The 23,412-nt window shown below is 45.2% G+C and overlaps 1 protein-coding gene across 2 annotated transcripts in view; it reads right to left on the bottom strand.

Moving 5' to 3' along the window:
* SEL1L3 (SEL1L family member 3) overlaps positions 1 to 19,570 on the bottom strand; it is a 108,289-nt gene extending 88,719 nt beyond the window's left edge. Inside the window, exons 1-2 of one of the 2 annotated variants that reach the window (XM_086406244.1) lie at positions 19,377 to 19,570; positions 1,975 to 2,545 (exon numbers count right to left, since the gene is read on the bottom strand). In XM_086406244.1, coding sequence (XP_086262370.1) covers positions 1,975 to 2,545; positions 19,377 to 19,541 — 736 coding nt within the window. In that variant the 5' untranslated portion in view covers positions 19,542 to 19,570. Of the gene's footprint in view, positions 1 to 1,974; positions 2,546 to 15,912; positions 17,281 to 19,376 lie in introns of those variants that run through there. The other variant, XM_086406246.1, reaches the window with a different exon arrangement.
* Between the last annotated feature and the right edge of the window lie 3,842 nt (positions 19,571 to 23,412).

The raw sequence follows: 23,412 nt of genomic DNA, 5'->3' as shown, positions 1-23,412 counted from the left end.
ACTGAGAAGGAACAACAAAAGAAAGAAAAGCTGTTTCGCATTTTAAGGGTATGTTCGGGCACCCTAAGAACTCAGCCAGTTCATAAATGACTTGATTTGAAAACTTCCAGCTTGCGATTCAGTCATTCTTCAATGAGAAATATGTGATTTGCCAAACATGAAATGGAATCATTAAGCCCTGACAAAATCAATCGGAGGCAAAGCAAAACTGTGGCTGCTTGTGCCCCGTGTTGCCTTCTCCTTAACAAATTAGGAATCCCCGCGGAAGGCATTCCAGACAGATGCTAGCATGGGGCCCTGCCTGGAAGAGGGATACACGCTGATCATCAAAACGCATGCAGCTTGACTATTTCGGAGGTTTAACTGCCCATCCCACCCTACCCCCAAAGTGCACAGTCACACACACACACACACACACACAGAAAGAGAGAAAGGGGATTCTTCTTCTAGATTTTTCTACATTTAAAGCACTGCTCAGACATAAGCCAGACACAGAAGTGGACTATAAAATAAAATGTGGGATGAAATTGTCTAGAACTATGCACACACAAAACTGCTTGTAAAAACAGGTGTACTCTGAAGAAGGTCTGCAGTCTAGTTAGGAGTATTAGATCAGTGTCAATTTCCGGGTTTTGATATTGTACTCTAGTTATGGAAGATGTCAGTTAGGGGAAGTGGGGGGAAATAAACAAGGACTTGATCCCATTTTTGCAACTTCCTGCAAATCTCTATTTATTTCAAAATAAACAATGCCAAATGTGTTGGTTCTACAGCAAGTGGCCTCTGACCAACTATATACCACGTGGTTATTCTGGTCCATTCTGTTTTCATTATATGCCGGGTTGTTTGGGAGTGACCCCAGGAAATATTCACTGCCATTGGATTTCCCCCATCCTCCAAGTCTGCCTGGGGGTCCAGCCACTTCAACTCAAAGTCCCACCAGCTCTATCCTTGCTCCAGGGATTCTCAAGCTTTAAGGTGCATCAGAGTCATGGAAATGTATTTAAAATGTGAATTCCAGGGCCGGACACCCCACAGATCCTGTCTAAGCAGGAAATGGGAATCTGCATTTGCAACAAGAGCCCTGGGTGATTCTGATACAGGTGATCCTAGGGTCCCACTTTAGCAAACATGACCAGGCTCCGGGTGAGTGCCTGGGAGCATGCCTGGATAGGCTCCCCGTTGTAGGATGGGGAGAGAGCTGGCAGGCACTCCACATCCACATAGCAAGGTGCCCCCTGCAACAATGGAGAGAACTATAGCCCTCTTCTTCCAAATGCACGTAGCCAGTGATCTCCAACCCCAGTGCTTAAAAAAGGCTGAAAAAAAGCATAGGAGCCTCCTCTATTGATCCCTCAGTGGCTGTGACCCTGTGACATTTGGGTTAAAATATAGAGTTTGCATTCTATCATCATTATGCCTACTACTTTTTACTGAGCGTTGATTATGTGTTAAGCACATCTCATTTAATTCTCACCACACTACTCTGAGGGAATTGTTATTTATTATCCCATTTTATGGATAAGAAAACTAGGTTCTGAAAGTTCCAAAGTTACACTGGCAGAAAGTGGCAGAGACAGGAGTTGAACTCAGGTACTTGGCTGACAAGCTAATGCTGCACCAAAACTAACACGTGAGGGCTTTTTGAGGGACATGAGGAGGAAGATTTTCCAGATCCTTATTTCAGTGGCACTAATGTTCCTCTTCAACGTAAAGCATATTCAAGCCTCTCAAAGCACCCTTTCATGACCCTCTGTCCCTCTCTCACCTCCATCTTCAATCCTGTTCTCTCCTACTCTTTCTCTTCTCACACCTTTTCATTTTCTCCCTTTTCTCCCCAAAGTCCAAAATTACAGACTGTTTGCCTTGTGTCCCCCATTTCTAAGATAAGAATTTTCTCAAACACTCCTCCTCCTCCCATCCAGGCTGTCTGAAGAAATGAGCATTAGGTTTCTAGCAAGGCAAATGACCTACCATTCTCAAGAGGACACTGGGGAATCTTGTTTGCTCGAAGGTTCCAAATATAATCCATGTTCCACTCAAGGCACACTTGATGATCTTTGAAAGGGCGTTCAAAAGGCGGGACAGTCTTCAACAGCGTGTAATTCTTTGCTACAGCGTGTAGCAAATTTTCCTCCCATTTAACATTCAAGTCCCCACTGCTATATTGGTGAGTGATCCAGGCGCGTAGTATCACCACAGATACTGAAATGGAGTGTCTGATGAAATAATCATCTCTGTAAACCATGATGCTCGGGAATTTCACATGTACGATTTGTGTTCTGCTGGTGTGAAGATGTTTCTCATTCTTCCACCTTTTTTTGTACACGGGAATGCTACTTCTGAACTCAGATGAAACAACTGCTTCCAAATTGACAACACAAGGCTGAGAGCATAAATACTCTACGGAGACTTCAGACACATTGCGAACATTCCCTTCGAAGATGGTGAAATAAATAAAGTCTTTGTAAGCCACACTTTGCTCCGCTCTGGGTATCACCGACGTTGTCAGCGAAGTCTGCCTGCCCAAAGATGGTACAAAGTTCTGAGAAGAAAAAAAAAAGAAGTAAATTTAAAAATGATCATATTCTTGTTAATTTTCATTTTAATTGCTTTACAGATCTTCTCAGGTGGCGCTACTGGTAAAGAACCTGCAAGTCAATGAAAGAGACATGAGACACAGGTCCCATCCCTGGGTCGGGAAGATCCCCTGGAGGAGGGCATGGCAACCCACTCCAATATTCTTGCCTGGAGAATCCCATGCACAGAGGAGACTAGTGCGCTATAGTCTATAAGGTCGAGAAGAGTTGGACTCTACTGAATCGACTTGGCACTCATGCACATTTGCTTTACAATGCTGTGTTCATTTCTACCGTACAGCAAAGTGAATTGACTATACATATACATATATCCCCTCTTTTTTGCATTCACTTCCCATTTAAGTCACCACAGAGGGCTGAGTAGAGTTCCCTGTTCTAGACACTATGTTCTCATCAGTTATCTACTTTATGCATAGTATCAGTAGTGCACATATGTCAGTCCCAACCTCCCAATTCATCCCACCACCCATATTAACAGATACATGAATCATTATATTCCTGGAAGAAAAAAAAATATCCATTTACATCAGGCAATGAAAGTGGAAGATAAAGGATGTCGAAAGCACTACCAAACAATTGGAGAAAAACCAACATACACACAAGTGAAGATTAGGCCATATTAAACTCTCTCCCCAGACTGAGTAGCATCTGCTGATCAAAATGGGACTTTCAAAGCTACATGGCAATCATTCCAGAGTTGGTTTCCAAATGGAGGAGCTAGTTCAGGGCAAATCCTGAACAGTAGCAGTGAACATGCCTTAGAGTGGAAAAGAGGCAGTCCAGCTGCAGACATTTTCAAACTATTGTCCTGACTTCAAATGGTAGTCAAAAGCAGCCAAATGAGACGATGGGAGAAGAGTTCAAAGTGGCGCCCGAGAGAACACATATCAGGGATGCCAGCCTGGCCCCTTTTTCTCCGTAAGTTCTGAGCCAGGACAAGCCTACATTACGAATAAGCCAGCAGGAAGTTTCTATTGCTCCAAATCACACATAGGCAGGCTCGGACCACAGACTGTGTTGTCTGATTTTTTTTCACCATGGATGGCGCCATATGTGCCAAGAAAGATTTTTAGCTGTGGGTTTATCTACATGTTTCAATGATGAGGCCCTCTCAGTGTAGATGTTCCTTCCAGAAAAAAATCTGGAAAGTTTTGTCATGAAATCAAGGCAATGGTTTTTGACTAGGAGGCACGGATGGATGGCTGATAAGAGCTCTTCTCTAAATGAGACTTTGTGATTTAGACATCCAAAACACAGTCAGCTCAGTTTAGTTCAGTCACTCAGTCATGGCCAACTCTTTGCAATTCCATGAACTGCAGCACACCAGGCTTCCCTGTCCATCACCAACTCCTGCAGCTTACTCAAACTCATGTCCATCGAGTCTGTGATGCCATCCAATATCTCATCCTCTGCATTCCACTTCTCCTTCTGCCTTCAGTCTTTCCCAGTATCAGGGTCTTTTCCAATGAGTCAGTTCTTCGAATCAGACGGCCAAACTCTTGGAGCTTCACCTTCAGCATCAGTCCAGGGAATATCCAGGACTGATTTCCTTTAGGATAGACTGGTTGGATCTCCTTGCAGTCCAAGGGATTCTCAAGAGTCTGCTCCAACACCAGTTCAAAAGCATTAATTCTTCAGCGCTCAGCTTTCTTTATAGTCCAACTCTCACATCCATACACGACTACTGGATAAACCACAGCTTTGACTAGATGGATCTTTGTTGGCAAAGTAATGTCTCTGTTTCTTAAAATGCTGTCTAGGTTGGTCATAGCTTTCCTTCCAAGAAGCAAGTGTCTTTTAATTTCATGGTTGCAGTCACCATCTGCAGTGATTTTGGAGCCCAAGAAAATAAAGTCTCTCACTGTTTCCATTGTTTCCCCATCTATTTGCCACGAAGTGATGGGACCACATGCCATGATCTTAGTTTTCTGAATGTTGAGTTTTAAGCCAACTTTTTCACTCTCATCTTTCATTTTTATCAAGAGGCTCTTTAGTTCTTCTTTGCTTTCTGCCATAAGGGTGGTGTCATCTGTTTATCTGAGGTTACTGATATTTCTTCTGGCAATCTTGATTCCAGCTGGTGCTTCATCCAGCCTGGCATGTCACATGATGTACTCTGCATAGAAGTTAAATAAGCAGGGTGACAATATACAGCCTTGACGTACTCCTTTCCCTATTTGGAACCAGTCTGTTGTTCCATCTCTGGTTTTAACTGTTGCTTCTTGACCTGCATACAGATTTCTCAGGAGGCAGGTAAGGTGGTCTGGTATTCCTATCTCTAGAAGAGTTTTCCACAGTTTGTTGTGATCCACACAGTTAAAGGCTTTGGCATAATCAATAAAGCAGTAGGCGTTTTTCTGGAATTCTCTTGCTTTTTCGATGATCCAATGGATGTTGGCAATTTGATCTCTGGTTCCTCTGGCTTTTCTAAATCCAGCCTGAACATCTGGAAGTTCATGGTTCACATACTGTTGAAGCCTGGCTTGGAAAATTTTGAGCATTATTTTGCCAGCATGTGAGATGAGTGCAATTATGCAGTAGTTTGCACATTCTTTGGCATTGCCTTTCTTTGGGATTGGGATAAAAACTGACCTTTTCCAGTCCTGTGGCCACGGCTGAGTTTTCCAAATGTGATGGCATATTGAGTGCAGCACTTTCACAGAATCATCTTTTAGGATTTGAAATAGCTCAACTGGGATTCCACCACCTCCACTAGCTTTGTTCGTAGTGATGCGTCTTAAGGCCCACTTGACTTCACATTCCAGGATGTCTGGCTCTAGGCAAGTGATCACACTGTCATGGTTATCTGGATCATGAAGATACCTTTTTTGTATAGTTCTTCTGTGTGTTCTTGCCACCTCTTAATATCTTCTGCTTCTCTTAGGTCTATACCATTTCTGTCCTTTATTATGACCATCTTTACATGTATGTTCTCTTGGTATCTCTAATTTTCTTGAAGAGATCTCTAGTCTTTCCCATTCTATTGTTTTCCTCTATTTCTTTGCACTGATCACTGAAGAAGGCTTTCTTATCTCTCCTTACTAGTCTTTGGAACTCTGCATTCAAATGAGTATATCTTTCCTTTTCTCCTTTGCCTTTAGCTTCCCTTCTTTTCTCAGCTATTTGTAAGGCCTCCTCAGACAGGCATTTTGCCTTTTTGCATTTCTTTTTCTTGGGAATGGTCTTGATCCCTGCCTCCTGTATAATGTCACAAACCTCCCTCCATAGTTCTCCAGGCACTCTATCAGATCTAATCCCTTGAATCTATTTGTCACTTCCACTGTATAATCATTCGGGATTTGATTTAGGTCATACCTGAATGGTCTAGTGGTTTTTCCTACTTTCTTCAATTTAAGCCTGAATTTTGCAATAAGGAGTTCATGATCTGAGCCACAGTCAGCTCCCAATCCAAAACACAATAGCGAAAAGGTTACTGTGGACCCCTTTACTCCCATTGGAATGGTTACTATTAAAAAAAAGAAGGAAAACAAAGGACAAAATTTTGGAGAACATGTAGAGAAATCAGAACGTTTGTGCATTACTGGCGGGAATGTAAAATGGTACAGCCACTGTGGAAAACAGTACTGCAGTCCCTAAAAGAATTAAGCAGAGAATTACCATATAATTGAACAATGCCACTTCTGGGTCTATACCTGAGTTGAAAGCAGGGACTGGAAAAGATATGTTCATAGACTTACAAGCAGCTTCATAGCAGCATCATTCATAACACCAAAAAGGTAGGTATTCTGAGCTTCCCTGGTGGCTCAGACGGTAAAGAATCTGCCTGCAATGCAGGAGACCCAGGTTTGGTCCTGGGTTGGGAAGATCCCCTGGAGAAGGAAATGGCAACTCACTCCAGTATTCTTGCCAAGGAAATCCCATGGACAGAGGAGCCTGGTGGGCTATAGTCCATGGGATCATAAAGTTGAACTCGACTGAGCAACTAACATTTTCAAAAGGTATAAACAACCCAAATGTTCACTGATGGACTGACAGATAAACAAAATGTGGTACAGACATACAATGGAACATTATTCAGCCTTAAAAAGGAAGGGAATTGTGACACACGCGACAATATAGATAAACCATGAGGACATTATGCTAAGTGAAATAAGCCAGTCACCAAAGAATGAATATTGCTTGATTCCACTTACATGAGTTACCAAGAGAAGTGAGATTCACACAGATAGAAAATAGATTGTTGTTTACAAGGGTCAACGGGGAGGGGAAATGGGAAACTGTGCTTTAATGAGCACAGAGTTTCAGTTGTGCAAGCTGAGAAGAGTTCTGGAGACGGATGGTGGTGATGGCCACACAACAGTGTGAATATACTTACTGGCACTGAACTGTACATTTTTAAATGGCTAAAACAGTAAATGTTTTGTTATGAATATTCTCACCACAATTTTAAAGTAAAAGGTCACTGTAGTCTTCTCCAGAGAAGGAAGAAATAGGGAGCCCTTTCTTCAGTTCTGTAGGAGGGGCAAAGGTGGATCGCACACAGAGCCTGGGATCAGGGAATCACATTTGCAAATAGCGGGGACATGGGACAGAACATGGGCAGCGCACCAGTCAAACTGAAAGCAAAACCCTAAGGGAACACAGCATCAAATGAGAGTCATTTTGACTGGGGGCTCTGGGACAGATTTTGTGGCGGAAATGGCATTTCAACAGGGCTTTGAAGAGTTCTTTAGGTAGGGAGGCAAAGGGAGAACACTACAAGTGTTGTGAACAGCTTAAGTAGAGGCATGAAGGCAGAGAAACATGGCTGTGCGAGGGTCCAGCAAGCAGCTGGATCTGGCCAGAGAACAGAACAGGGTAAAAACACAAAAGGACATGGGATATGAGGGTGAAAAGAAAAGCAGAACCCCAGCTCTGGAGAACACCAAATTTTAGCCCAAGGAAGGTGGACTTGTATTCTACTGACAGTAAAGAATCAATAAAGCTTTGAGTATGTATATTTGTAGAAGCAAATCCTAGAAGAATTTGGGGGTCAGAGGGTAGGGGCATTTACGCTTTTGATAGTGCCTGATTTCCGTCCATGGAGATCACGCCCACAGCAATACATAAGGGCAGGCGTCCCCACTTCGACCAGTACAGTATACTATTGGGCTTTCTGATCTCTGTGAATCTGTGAATAAGTGAATATTCATACTCAAATGTGTGCAAATAAAGAAGGGGGTTGTGTTTCTATTTTAGAGCACTGATAGTCGAGTAGAAACAAGGCTAGCAATCAAGAAAAATGAGCAAATGATACTATTCATTGATAAGAAAATTCTCACTTATAGCAAGAAAAAGGGAAATTAAAACCACACTGACAATGGAGAAACAGACACAGAGAACAGATTTATGGACACAGGGCATGAGGAGAGGGTGAGATGACTGGAGAGAGTAACATGGAAACTCACATTACCATGTGTAAAATAGAGAGCCAGTGGGAATTTGCTATATGACTCAAGGAACCCAGACAGGGGCTCTGTAACAACCTAGAGGGGTGGGTTGGGGAGGGACATGGGAGGGAGGTTCAGGAGGGAAGGAACATACATATACCTGTGCTTAATTCATGTTGATATTTGACAGAAATCAACAAAATTCTGTAAAGCAATTATCCCTCAATTAAAAAATAAATAATTTTTTTAAAATATTTTTTAAAAATTAAAAAAATACTACACTGAAATGCCATTTTGAACCTAGGTTCACAGAGATAAAAAAGCCCAATAGTACATTGCACTGGTCGAAGTGGGGACACCTGCCCTTATGTATTGCTGTAGGCATGACCTCCATGGACGGAAATCAGGCACTATCAAAAGTGTAAATGTCCCTACCCTCTGACCCCCAAATTCTTCTAGGATTTGCTTCTACAAATATACATAGTCCAATTTGTGCAAATTGATCTATGTATGACTTTCCACTATAGCACTATTTGTAACTGCAAAAGATGGAAAACCTAAATGTCCACCAAGAGAAAGTTGGTTTCATAAATGATAGTACATCTGCTCCTGGAGTACTAAGTAAGTGAAGTCGCTCAGTTGTGTCCGACTCTTTGCGACCCCATGGACTGTAGCCTACCAGGCTCCTCCATCTGTAGCCTACCAGGCTCCTCCATCCATGGGATTTTCCAGGCAAGAGTACTGGAATGGGTTGCCATTTCCTTCTCCAGGGGATCTAAACACCTATTCAAATCAGGAAGATTTCCTGCAGATAATGGGATGATCTCCAGTTGTTTGTTTGTTTTTAAGCAAATTCAGAAGTGCAACTTGACTTTTAAAAAAAGGAAAAAATATATACACTTTTGTTTCAGCACACATAGCACTGGTTGCTCACGTGGAGAAGGACCAGGTGAGCAGGAGAGAGGGGAAGAGTGAGACCTGCACTGTCGGTCTTTACTTATCTTTCGAATTTTGTGTCACATGAATATTTCTCCCCTAAAAGTCGGTGTTTAGGGCTGGGGGAAAAAACAACCATTCTAAAAGATGAAAATGGAAAATGCAGCTTCTTCAAAAGGCAGAGGAATGTTAGATGAGCCAGCCACATGGGAAACCTGTGGGAAGAAACACCTCAAGAGGTGGGTTCAGTCCACACTGCCCACCCCTGCAAGGTGAAGTTTAACTGTATTATGTTATCATGTAGACCTCCAAATTACAAGAGGGGGAATAAAAATTAAAATCATCGTATAAGTAGAGAATATTAGAGCAGATGAATCCTTGGTGATAAATCAGCTCACCCCATTTTTCAGACAAGGAAACGGCAAGCCGGAGGGGACGTTCTCCAACATCCCACAACTGGAGGCTTAGCCGAGTCAGCCCAGACACTCGGCAGCTCCTTCTCTTCACACCCACCCCGAGGTTCTCCACTGTACAGCACACACCACGAGACCAGAGATTTGCCATTTCACTGCTCCCTGAGAACTCCAGGCTGAATTCTGCTTTTGTATGAAGGGAGATACAGCCAGCATTTAAACAAGTGAGGGTTTATTCACTTGGCCAGATGTGCCAAGATGTGGCCCCCTTGTTAAGATCTGAATCGAGCTGTTAAGCCCCAGCAGAGTTTAGCTGAAGCCAGGGGCAGCCAGTGCTAATGGAAGCTGGACCAGAGTGGTGAGCATGGGTGAATAACACTCCCCAGTCCAAATGCCCACTCCCCCAATCCCTGGGGCTTCCCTTCCTCAGCAACCTGGAAGGAGACATTTCCTTATTTAATGATACAATAGGGAGCAGAGTCCAGGATATACTGTGGCTTGTTAAATATAATTGTGTCCCTTCTCAGAGAATGACTTAAAACTTCTTCCTCATTCTTTTTACATATACTTTAACACTTAACCCAGGCCCTGTTCTCCACTTCAATTTTTTTTATAAATCACTTAAAAAAAATTTTTTTATTGGAAGGTATTGCTTTACAATATTGTACTGGTTTCTACCATACATCAATGAGTCAGCACCTCTTGAACCTCCCTCCCATCTTCCACCCCATTCCACCCCCTAGGTTGTCACAGAGCACTAGGTTGACCTCCCTGTGTCACACAGCAAATTCCCACTGGCTGTCTATTTTATATATGGTAATGAGTATGTCTCCATGCTACTCGCTCAGTTCATCCCATCCTCTCCCTCCTACACTGTGTCCACAAGTCTGCTCTCTATGCCTGCATCTCCATTGCTGCCTGGCAAATAGGTTCATCAGTAGCATCTTTATAGACTCCATACACATGCATTAATATACAATATTTGTCTTTCTCTTTCTGACTTACATCACTGTACAATAGGCTCTAGATTCATTCACCTCGTTAGGAATGACCCAAATGCATTCTTTTTTAAAGCTGAGTAACATTCCATTGTATATATGTACCACAATTTCCATATCCATTCATCTGTTGATGGACATTTAGGCGACTTCCATGCCCTAGTTATTGTAAAAAGTGCTGCAACAAACACTGGGGCACATGCATCTCTTTTGATTACAGTATTCTCAGGGTACATGCCCAGTGGTGTGATTGCTGGGTCATATGGTAGATTCTTTAAATCGCATTTTTATTGCTGATGCTAGGAACTCTGGTAAAAACCTCTTCTAAACAGAGCTGTCTGATTTCCTTACATTTCATTTGGGAAATGCAGTTAATAATAATGTTCATTAGTTTACATCCTATTGCTAAAATGCCCCAGCCCACTTTTCTGTGTTAGTAAGTGCAGTATTGGGTTAAATATAGTTTCACTTTTCCTTGGTAACACACAACTTTCCACACCCCAGGCTCCTCATCGTGGAGATGGGTGGTGACAGAGGAGAATGAAGAAGGTATGGGGTATTCTCTCAAGGACCTTCCCTTGAAATTCTGTTTTTAAGGAAACCTCCATATACGCATTTGAAGATCATTTTATTCTCACTGGCTGCAGAGTCTCAAGTGAAGTAAAAGTATATTCCAGGTTGACAGGTTCTGGATGTATGCTATCTGATACAGTAGCCACAAGTCATACTAAGCACTTAAACTGAGATGTGTTATAAATGTAAAAGATACAATGGATTTCAAAGACTGAAGACAAAAAAGGATGAAAAAATCTCATTAATAATTTTTACACTGATTTCATGTTGTAATAAGTGAGTCAAAGAAAATGCATTACTAAAATGTGATTATATGGCTCGGATTTGTGGCTCACGTGATATTTCTACCCAATAGTACTACTCTAGATTTGAAATCAGAGACATTTCCTGTAAAAAAGAACCATCTGGTAATTCTTTAGGGTCTCTCTGCCACTCAATGTTCACCTAGTGCATTATCAAGAAAGCAGCCATTGACAACACACAAGCCAGTGAGCATGGCTGTCGTCCACTGCAATCTTGTTTACAGAAAAAGGCAGCAGGCCAGATTGGCCCAGGGGCCACAGCTTGCAGATCACTGTCGTAGACTGCCAAGCCTTTACTCTAGATAAAGTTTTTGTATCATTAGATACTGTCATTTTTATGAAAATGTGTTCTCATGTCGTTATTTTGAATTACAGCCATTTGGAAAGATGACAAGATCATACAATAATCAACAAAGACCACTTAAAGTGTTAGAGTTTTAAAGAACACAGAGATACACTTTATAAAGGAATAATCACATAGGAGAGATGAGATGAATAACCCAATCAGGCATCATTTTCCTATATGTGTGATTGATGAGGTTTGATTTGTTATTTTGCCAAGGGTCTCTTGTGGGCATGTTGACATCTTGCTCATGTTTCTTTCGCTAAAAATATAAGATGAGAAGTTGGAGCTAGGCTGAGAAAAGATAGAATTTCATGGACTGACACAGATAATTTGAGAAGTATGAGTGTCATCTGGGGAACAAGAGAAGAGCAACGTCAGGAATAGGGCAATATTCTTAATATGATGGGGATGTGCTGGCCCCAAAGAGGACCTCAGAGTCACCGTTAGTGGTTTGAAGACCATGGTTTAAATCCCCCAAGAAAGTGTTACAATCTTCAGTCTTGTGGGCACCTATGTGATGTAGGCAGCTGGCATCTTGTGAGTTGGAGCAGACCCAGTGGGCAGCTGCTATGCCGTGAGTCGTGGCTACCTCTGTTATGTACAAAACCAACACTGATTAGTGACACATCACACTCTAAATATTGATTAAGCTGAAGCTGATTTCCTGGCTCAAGTCATGTGTGTGGTTATGAGCTATTTTCTGCCAGGAGAATAAGGCAATTAACTTGAAGAGTTTCAGCTACGGGCATGACACGTGTCCAACCTTCATAGGTATTTTCACATGCCAGGTTGCATTAACATAAGCTAAAAATTACCCCAAACATTCCTTTCTTTAGATATTATAAAGTCAGAGTCCATGTCTTATTCATTGTTATGTGCCGGCTTCTAAGACAGAGCTGGGCACATATAGAGTTTGGCTAAGTGTTTCTTGATGAAATAAAGTACCAGACATGGGCATTTTTGCCAGAAGCCTCAATGGTCCAACTCGGATCAACTGCCCCACAGTCCCGGAGGCTGCTGCATATATATCAAAGGACTAGATCCAATCTTGAGTTCCCACCACCCTTTCCTGACATCCACAAGTTCTTTGGTCATGGAGGTGGACTGGCACTTCCTTCCATGTTTTCCATCCAGCCTCATTAATCTCCTTCCAAAGAGCCCTTAACCTCTGGCATCTGACCGGGCCCCTGGGTGTTGGAGCTGACCTGGGGGACTGTGAGTGAGGTCAGAGAGGGTGATGCTCCAGCACTCATCATGTTCCTTTGGGGTGGACTTCTCCCATATCTTTCAAACAACTGCCCTACAGTCTAGAACTTTTCCATTTTTACATACCAAAAATACAAATTAAAAAGTTTTAGATTTCCTGTCCCTCTAGCCTCTGTTGGACTCCTTCTTATCTGGCAAGTTTATCCATGTTAATGGGATAATGAAAAAAAATACTGCACTAATGTCATATATCTGCATTTCTATGCCAGCTTGGAGGAGATCATGCCTTAAAAACACGGCCAAATGCCCTGCAGCTCATAAGCAACATAGTTGGGGTGTAAAGGACACTGCTGTGCCCCTCAAATGATCATTTAGGCAGCCACATCCACGTTCCACCCACACACAATGAAGCTGGGCTCAAGCCCTGAAACATCTGTTTATACCAGAAGGAAGCCCTAATCAAAGTCAAACTTGACAACAGTCCACAGAGTCACAAAACATAGATTCCTTTGTCTTTGTCTAATTATGTGTGTTTTGTAATTTTTAAAAAAGAAAGAAAGAAATGGGTCATTCATGTGTGTTCCTAATAATAGACCCCAAATTGGAAATCTAACTGCATTTCATTCAGCCTGAGAATCAAGAAACAGATGAACTTATATATCTTTTGGATGAACAAAAAAATCTATCAAAGCCACCTAAACTTTTTTTAGGATGAGTGCATCTCATTCCTTTAAAAATCAATAAGAGGAAACTCTATTCAAATAACCTTCGCTTGTTCCAAAGAGCTGAGAAAACTTGGTTCTTCTCTCTATATGATCCACTTATTAGTTAAGAAAGGGGCAGAAAGATTAGAAAATCTTAACTCGCCACTTTACACCTCGCTGTGGAAAATTCATTTACATTTACACATGCACATGAATATATCTGATTGTAAACAACACTTGACCGTTTTTCTCATCCCTGTCTATTCTACCTCATGGGCTCTTAGGTAAACCTTGGCTCTTGAGCACCTTCTCTCCAAACTGGCTGGATCAAACTTTCCATAGGTCAAAAAGGCAATTGCATTGACTTAGAAGGCCCTTGTTTATGACTTCTGCCAACTAGAAATAAGCAAAAATTCTGTTTATGTCAACAAAGCATACCATTAAGCAGAATGAACAATGACGTCAATATGGACTTCAAGGTTAAGACAAGCCTAGGGAAACATTTCCCCGCTGACCCAAGTGCCTTCCCCAAACAGAGCTGGCTAGAGAAACGCCATCACAATACTGATCAATACTCCTTGCTGACCTAACACTCCTCTCTCCCATTTAATATTGTTTGATATGCTATTTCTTTCTAACACACATTACAGGAGGGTAAACAAGGTTGGTTCAGTTTCATTTCATTGAGTACCTACTATGCGTGCTGGGACAAACGCAATTTAGTCTTCTCATTCACTTCTAACCTCATCCTCTCACACTAAGTTGCACAGAAGGTCTCCCCTCTAACCTCACAGCAGCTCCATGAGGGACACAGCATTACAGTTAACAGAAGAAGAAACAGAATGGATTCAGAGAGGGTAAATAACTCATCCAAGAGCAACCAGCTACTAAAAAGCAGAACCAAAATTCAAATCCATAGCTGCTGACTCCAAAGCCTGTGATGGTGTGCCTCCTGCCTCACAGAAACGCCCAAAATGATGCCTTTAATGCACTCACTTACTTCTATGCCTATCACCACTTTCTGGTTACAGGTGGGATAGTCTTGAGACTTGGCTCACTCTCATCTTAAAAGTGGTGGGTGAAAGGCTAAAATGCCATCAGATCACCATGCATGCATTACGTCTGGGGAGGGGAGACATTATCTTATTCACAAACACACACACTGCACTGAGCCGACTCCCCAGTCCAGGTCAGCCCTTCTTCGGGTGAAACTGGGAAACCAATACTAAGCCACCAAAGCAGAACCTCCTCAGCAGTTCCTCACATCCTGCATGCCCTCCTGCCCTCAGTCCCTTTCCCCAGGGAATGGGATGAGCCATAAACAGGGTAACTGAATTTGCTTCAGGCTGCTGCTGCTGCTGCTGCTAAGTCACTTCAGTCGTGTCCGACTCTGTGCGACCCCACAGACAGCAGCCCACCAGGCTCCCCCGTCCCTGGGATTCTCCAGGCAAGAACACTGGAGTGGGTTGCCATTTCCTTCTCCAATGCATGAAAGTGAAAAGTGAAAGTGAAGTCACTCAGTCATGTCCGACTCTTAGCGACCGCATGGACTGTAGCCCACCAGGCTCCTCCATCCATGGGATTTTCCAGGCAAGAGTACTGGAGTGGTGTGCCATTGCCTTCTCCGTGCTTCAGGCTATTTATGGTCTACTCCACTCTATCCATCTTCTCCATAAATTGCCTGGGTTTTTTACACCTTCTCTTCTACCTTCCCTCCAGCTGCTTCATTCAGCCAACTAGTGGCTCCTACACTGTTGCCAACAGGCAACCAGAAGGAAAAGAAAGCAGGAGGCAAACACCACCATTTGGGAGCTTTCAGGGGCTGTGGTTGGGAGGCATGCGGAAGCTATTGGCTGATGTGAAGTTTGAGGATGGTCTGTGCATTTCAGACATGCATAATTACTTGCACAAACTGGATAATTGAGGGCCTCTATACCTTGTTTTGAACTTCCTAGGTCCTGTGTTACACAAAGCAAGGAATTAATGAATACTTCTAAAGGGATAACTGACGGTCTGTGGCTGCTTACGGAGAATTCTGTACCAGACTCTGTCACAGTCACTGTCTGCTAATGAGCCCCACATACATCTGTGATGCTAACGCACTTTTGTTTCTCTGTCCTCTGGTTGTCTCACAAGTGCAAATGTCCACTCGGAATATTTCAGCTCTACAGACGACACCAATACCAGCCGCTGTGAGATTTGTTTTCCCATTTAAGAAAAACAATTATACATTCGAGACTAGAGTTCAGAACAGACAGAACTGCCTTCTACAAGTGCCATTGTCACAGACGGGGCTGGGCAGCCTCAGGTCATTCTAGTCACGTCTGGAGGAAGGGAAGAGTTAATGATGACCGAGACTGGCAGGGGGTCTGTGAGGCTGAGCAAGACCTCTATGGACCACACCAGTCAGCACCCGTGTCGCCAGTGGAAGCGGTTTCCATTACCTTTTGTTTTCAAGGGCCTCAGCCTCTCTGAGGAGACTCTCTGCATCTTGACCTTTGGCGACCTCAGAATTTTTTTGGCAGCTGCTGGAACCAGGGATCATCTTTTCAGAAATCTGCTTGGCATCGTTCCGTGACTTATCTTTCAGGCCTCGTCACAATTATTCATGCTTTGGCAGTATCCTAGCTACAGTCACAGTACTGTTCTTGGGCTGCTCCTGAAGGTTATTCTGTCCCAGCCAGTGGAAGAGGAATGTGCCCATCACCTCAGGACCCTGGCTCCAGGAAGCATGCCCCCCGTGAGGGCAGGAACTTAAAGGCATTTGTTTAGAAAGCCACTCTGAACCTTCAGCCCTTGTGAACACGCATGTAGGTAAGGATGACACGAAAGAGGAATCAGTCCCCAGATCACCGACAGTTTGTCTTTGGAATACATTCCAAGGCACACTTGGCTATACTCACGGACACATGTTCATACAGACTCAAGTGCTGAACTCGGCCAGCTGCCTCTGGACTGTACAAGGACCCCATCCTTTACCTCTCCACTGCGATGGCAAATATCTCCTGACTTTACCTTTTTTTTTTTTTCTCTTTAGCATTCTGCTTCTACTCTGTGGCTGGGCTTCCTGCTTTGTATATTTTAAGCTACTTTAGACATGACCTCACATCCTGGCCCATCTCACAGTAGCTGCTAATTTTGAGACTTTACTAATGGGCCGTACATCTATGAATGAGGGGAATGGGTTACAAGCAGCAAAATCCAGAAGGCAATAAGCTAGAAGTCAATGGCTAGAACTGGGGCTCTGGAAGGAGACAGACTTGGGTTTCCACCTTGGACTACCTGTGTGTCCCAGGGCAACTAACATAATCTCTCTGAGCCTCAGTTAACTCATCTAAATAGGGATCATACTAACTCCTACCTCACAAGGTTACTGTTAAGATAATGGTTACTGTTAAGATAATTGGATAATGCATATAAATAACCTATCACAATGCAAATTACTAGTAGTGGTAGTATTACTATTATTATTTAGGTTTCCAAATTATGGGATAGCTTTCTTCCTCCAGTGTCTACATATTTCTGAGGTTCTGCTTAGCTATTCTGCTCTCTACCCTCCACCTGTCCACCTCTCTGTCCTGACCAATCACTTTCTCTAGGAAGCATCCCTAGATATACAAGATGCACACAATTATGCATTTTCTCAGTTGTTTCATGATTTTCATGCAGCTGTTTTACATTTTCCCCAATTTGCAATTGAATTTCTCCAAGGTCAAGAGGGGTTACCTTTCAGCAGTTTCTCTGGTAGCACAAAACCTCTAGAGCAAAATCTCTAGCCACTGGCTAGACCTTTAGAACAAAAGGTTAAGTCCACCTTCCAAGTCACCCTTTTGCTTCTCTGGGTTTTGCAAAACTTTCTCATTCAGTTGCAAAATGGCTTTCTTGTTTATCCAAATCATTTTTCTTTTACAGTAGCATATCTGAAGCTCATCTGAAGGAAGCACACACAGTCAGGAAGCACTGACATTTCTCTTTCCATGATAATTCCAAAATTCATTCCTTCTTTGTCTGCCAAGACATTCATCCATGCTCTAGTTATTTTCCACCTTAGAGTATTTTCTATAATCTTTCTTTTTGGAGCCCTACCTTACCACTTCACTAACTCACCATAGTCTGTTCATAATATCATTTCTCTCCTCTCTGTGATCGGTTCTCTCAAATCCCCCTTGGTCCATAGAGAACTTCTACACTTGCTCCATCATCTGCCTCTGTTCCTGTGGACCACTTAGGCTTTTCTGCTCTCTCTTTTTTTTAATTTCTTGTAACTGTCAAGAAGCAGTCTCTCCTTGCCAGGTCTTGGGATTTCCACGTGGAACTTTCCTGATGGCTCGTCCATTAATGTTTCACACAGTGCTCTACTACATCATTTCTGCCTCTGTGGGTAACCAGTGCATTGTGGACGGGAATCATCTGTTTACACTGAAACCCTGTCATTTGTTATGGCAGTTTTATTTATGAGCCTGTGTGCTATAACCCTGTGGCATAAATATTAAATAATAATATCTCCTGGGTGAAAAAAATCATTCATGTCAACTGACAACTTCTTATAAAAATATGAACTAAAGCCAACCACAAAACCTGGTACTGGCTTATTTTATAATATGAGGGAAAACATGGGCTGCTCAACAGGTAGATACTAAAGCAGAATTACAACTTGCATTCTTACATCCTCTTGCTTCAGGGAGTGAAACATCCAAGAAGTAAAGAGTATCAAAAGAAACTTGGGCTGGGTGGCGAGTTTCTCTGGAATCAAATTCTAATTCCTGCCAGTTCTTAAGCAGTTTTATCCTTCAAAAAGAAAAGTCTCCGAATAATGACAATGCCACATAAATGAAAATAATTCTGGACAATGACACTGCTCATTTTTTTTTCTTTTTAGTATTCTGTGAATTTCCTATTACATCAGTTTCATGATTCAGCATTTTCCATTTCATTTATTTACAGTAATATATGGCAAGATAACCCAAGATTTCTGCAGGATCCTGGAACATAAGGTAAGCTGGCTGGACAGAAAGGGTGTTCCCTCCTGCAAATTTACTATTGTTTAGGAGAATTCAAAGCAGAAGAAAGAAAGCCACCAAAGGAATTGAGGAATATTTCCCCACCTTGTTCTGAGGGTCTAAATTACTCTGGTATTTTAAATGAGTTGGTTTTAAATAATAGGTTACTGCCATTTAGTTGATGACTAAAGCAGAAGCCAAGAAGTGTGCAAATTGTAAACGGAACATGCATGAGCCGAGTGTGTTCTCTGAAATAATGCTCAAGACGCAGCTGAAGTCTCCACTCTGGCGGTAAGCGTGTTACAAAGAACTAGATTTCTTTCTGGCATCCGCAACTTGGCAGGAGTGATCATGGAGGAGTTGAAGAGCGCTGGAAATACTAGGCTCCTCGCCCGATGCGTCCGCACAAAACGGTCCGGGCCATGAAGACCGGGTGGAAACTAAAAGGGGGGTCGAGGCGGGTGGCTTTGGCGGAGAGCAAGAGGCGAAGTTGGGTACGGGAAGGAAAGGAGCCGCGAGAAGATTGTCAGGGAAGCCCAGGACTGGCGGGGAGGGGGCTGGAGAGCCGTGCGCTGCAGGGAGGGAGGAGACGCGGGGAGCGAGGCTCCCAGGTGAAGTGGGGAACAGGACCGGGTCTCCAGAGGAACCTGACTCGGGTCTAGAGCGGGTCTCGGAGGAAGAGGAACGGATCCCGGCGAGAGTGCAGCGCCGCAAGTCCGGTCCACGCACCCCTCTCCACACCCCGGGTACCCATCCCAGGTGCCGGGAGCGCCCGGGGTGCGGCGGCGAGGAAGAGACAAAACTAGCCGTGCCGTACCCGCCCGCGAGGCGGAGGTCCCTGGTCGCCCCCACCCGCGTCCCCGGGGCCCCGCGCGGAGGGGAGGACCCGGGCAGGGTCCGGCGCTCACCAGGTAGCAGAGCAGGAGCAGCGCGCAGGCAGGGCGCCCGCCGAGGCCCGGGGGGACGCCGCCGCTCGGGGGTGCCATAGCTGCGGCCCGGGGGCCGACCGCAGGCGGCGAGGGCTGCTGCTGCCGCCGCCGTAGCCACCCGAGCCCCGCGCCGCGCCGCTGCATGGCGAGGCCGCCCGGATCCGGGCCGGAACAGGTCACCTGGTGCAGGGACCGGCCCCCGCCCGAGGCGCCACCTTCCCGCCCGCCCCCGGCCGGGCGGCCGCCGCGCGCGGGGCCACCTGCCGCCGGACCCGCCGCCGCCTCCACTGCCGCTCCCGCCGTCGCCGCCCCCGCAGCCCCAGCTGAGCGCCGGCTCCTCCCCGCCTCTCAGTCCACGTTCCCTCCCTCCCCTCCGCTCCCGGCCCAGCCCGCCTCCCGGCCGCTCCCTGCGGCCCCCGGGCATCCACCCCAGGGGGCAGCCCGCGCCCACGCAGGTGGGGACCGACCCCAGCCCCGCCCCCTGACCGCCGCCCCCAGTTCCCGGCCCGCTCCGCTTTGCCTTTCTTTCCTTTTCTCCCCAACCACCGCCCCCCCAACCCTCCGCCCGCCTTCCGCACTCTTTCCGCGATCCCTCTCCCCTCCCTCTGTTTCCCATTTTTCCCTCTCTCCAATTCTCTCACTCTTTTCTCTCTCTTCCTAACCTCCCCCTGCCTTTTCCCCCCACTTTCTCCCTTCTCTCCCAATCCGCTTCCTCTCTCTCCTTCCTCTTCTCATTCCCTCTCCTGCACATCCCGTCTCTCCCACCCACTCCTGCGGCGGGTCGCGCAGCCCAGTTCCCGCCCGTGCAGTGGGTTTTTGTTTGGTGGCTTTTTTGGCGAGGGCGCCATTCCCTCCCGGCGCAGGGCGAGTGTGCCCTCTGGAGTCGCGCCTCGCAGCGGCGCAGCTTCCAGTCTTTAAGGGTGGATTTTGACCCCTGCCAACCTCCACCTGTCCACCTGCAGGGGCGGGGTCGCCTCCCTGCCTGCGCAGTTTCAGCCCGGGTTGTGCCGCACCCTGCCAGCTGGTTCGCGGCACGTTCTGGATGCTTCCCGGGGGTTTTGTGCCCGGCTGGCACCGCCGCCGCCGAGCTCTTTGTTTTAATTGTCCAGAGTATCGGCGCCGAAAGCGGGTTTGTGTTTGATTTGCATTCCTGTGCCGCGGCTTCCACTTTGGACCGAAAAGAAAATGAATTAATTAGGCCAGTGCAATTGTGCTCAAGCCCCAAGTGAAAGGGGCGAGGCTCTTGAAGTGCACAAACAGCTTAAAAAAAAAAAAATCCAGCACTACCTCGGCCTTGGGGACTCAGGTTGGGATGGCTGCTCGCCGACCTGAGTTCTTCCGCCCGCCAAGGGGCCAGGCTGGACTGAGGGGGCCCCAGCTTGCGCCAGCCCTGGCGCTCTGGGAAGCGTGTGGCTGTGTCTAACGGCTCACACAATTGCTTGGGCCCGCGGCTGCTCTGAAACAGTTAACCAGCCTTCGAAAGTTCTCTAAAGCTTCCCTTTGGCACTGGTGGATTTGAGCGGATTGGAACTAATAATAGATTGGGAGCCTGAGAGGACACCATAGCAGGTCAAGTCCCAACAGGCATCAGGAGAGAGTTGGTGGTGAAGAGAGGATGCCCAGGGTAGGGTTGGAACAGCTTTGGAATCCCCTGTGCCTGGATATGCCCTCAGCCATCTCTTGTGCAGCCCTGGCCACACTCAGCAACTCAGCTGAGTCATTCCTTACTTTTTTTAGGTCACCTAGGGCTGTGGCCCTGGGTCAGGCTCTTGGCTCCAAGTCACTCACTGCAAAGTAAAGTCTTATGTCACCGGTTCTCAAACTTCAGTCTGCCTCGCAATCACCAGGAGGGTTTGTTAAAACCCACATTGCTGGGCAAGTCAGCTAGAATTTGGGGTTCAGCTGATCCTGGGTGCGACTTGCTAACAAGCTGGGAGGTGATGCTGCTGCCAGTCCAGAGACCCCATTTCCGGAACGACTGGCTGATAGGAAAGGGTCACTCTGCTCCCCCTTCATCCAGAAGCAACCACATTAAAGCGTTTGAGGATTTCTTTATTTTATACCTTGTCCCACTTCCACAGACCCAAAGCTCTTAAAATTCTCCTGTGTGATGTAGAAAACCATTTGTTCTATCAAGTGTCCAAAGGGATAAAAGATTTGGTGGCTTTGTCCTAGATTATATACATATTTTTTTCTATCAGTATAGTAGACTATAGTTTTTTTGATTTTTTTTAATTGGAGGATAATTGCTTTACAATATTGTGTTGTTTTCTGCCATATATCAACATGGGTCAGCCACAGGTGTACATATATCCTCTCCCTCTTGAACCTCCCTCCCATCTTCCACCCCATTCCACCTCCTAGGTTGTCACAGAGCACTAGGTTGAGCTCCCTACGTCACACAGCAAATTCCCACTGGCTGGCTGTTTTACATATGGTAATGAGTATGTTTCCATGCTGTTTTTTCTAGCTCATCCCACCCTCTCCTTCCCCCACTGTGTCCCCTAATCTGTTCTCTATGTCTGCGTCTCCATCGCTGCCCTGAAAATAGGTTCATCCGTACTTTTTAATGCTTATGGAAGACAATCTGTTCCGGTTCCAGAGAACTGGACCTCATAGTGTTTCTGGGGGTCCCATCTGTCTTCCAGGACCTTCCAGAGATTTTCCCTCTTCCTTCATAATACATGGTTTAGACTGGTCTTCGGGGAACTGAATTCTTGGGTTGTTTGTAATCAGGATACATGGAATGAAAGCTTTCAAGTCTTGTGAGCTTTAAAGTTTTGAATTTACCTAACTCTAGCCAATGTGGAGGCACCCCCTAGGGAACTGGCTCTTGTTAACCTGATGTAGGCCATGTCTCACTTTGTTATCTTCTACTGCCTTCCTACTGTGTGTCTGGCTCCACCCCAGGTACTGGCAATCCTGAGGAGCAGCAGGCAGGCAGAAAACTGACCCAAACACAATTTGATCCTCTGGAAGTGACTTTCAAGTTGCTCTGTGGTCCAGGACAGGGGGTGATGGGATTGACTGATTAATTCTGTACTGCAGGGGGGCAGAGAAAGAGAAGGTCAGAATTTCTATTCACAGTCGACTATGACATTTTGATCCAGAAGACAAAATCCATTATTGCCCTTGCCTCCTCTCTAGAGGTTTGTGTCATTAATTTGAAGGGTGTGGTCTGGTTTCAGAAGAAGTCTCTTTATTTAAAAATAGCCTCTTTTCCATTGCCCCCGTGGAAGGGCTTAAACTTCCACCATTACAATTCATTGGTTTGAATTAAGTTTTAATACTCCACTAAAAGGTGAAGGCCCCTGGAGAAAGTGTATTAATGTGATATCTCTCATTACTGCCAAAGCATAAGTCAGTTCATCACGTGCTCTCTAAGGAGACAGTGGAAAGTGAACGATTCCATACCTGAACACGGGAAAGGAGAAAGGCACCAGCGTCTGGAAGGAAGATGGCAGCCTCCCTTATCTGTGGAGGAGCACCCAGAGTCCTGGAGGGAAAAGGACTGGGGAGGATCTGCTTGCCTGGGTGGATGCTGTGTAACATCCGAGGCCAGTAGTTCTGACTCTGGGATGGTTGTGTGTGTGTGTGTGTGTGTGTGCGTGCGTGCACACGTGTGCATGCGTGCTCAGTCATGTTCCACTCTTTGCAACCCCATGGACTGTAGCCCACTAGGCTCCTCTGTTCATGGAATTTTCCAGGCAAGAATACTGTGGTGGGTTGCCATTTCCTACTCCAGGCCGGAATGGTTGGAGATCAGAAAAATCTCAGAGAGCAATACCATTTGGCCAACTATTAACTTACCAAGTAAAAATATTTAAGCCAAACCACCAAACAAAATACAACCCCCATCCCCCATACACAATCTTCTATCAGGATTATTTCATTAACAAGACAGGGCATTTTTGCCAGCAAAAATTAGGAAGGAACTAGCATCATAATAATGGGGAAGAAAATGGCACCCCACTCTAGTACTCTTGCCTGGAAAATCCCATGGATGGAGGAGCCT

This window comes from Bos grunniens, chromosome 6 (assembly GCF_055505025.1).
Source record: "Bos grunniens cultivar Pamir isolate PY7600 chromosome 6, Bosgru_T2T1.0, whole genome shotgun sequence".
Classification (NCBI taxonomy): Eukaryota; Metazoa; Chordata; class Mammalia; order Artiodactyla; family Bovidae; genus Bos; species Bos grunniens.
The sequence above is the reverse complement of the archived record's forward strand: the minus strand, read 5'-3'. Positions and strand labels throughout refer to the sequence as shown.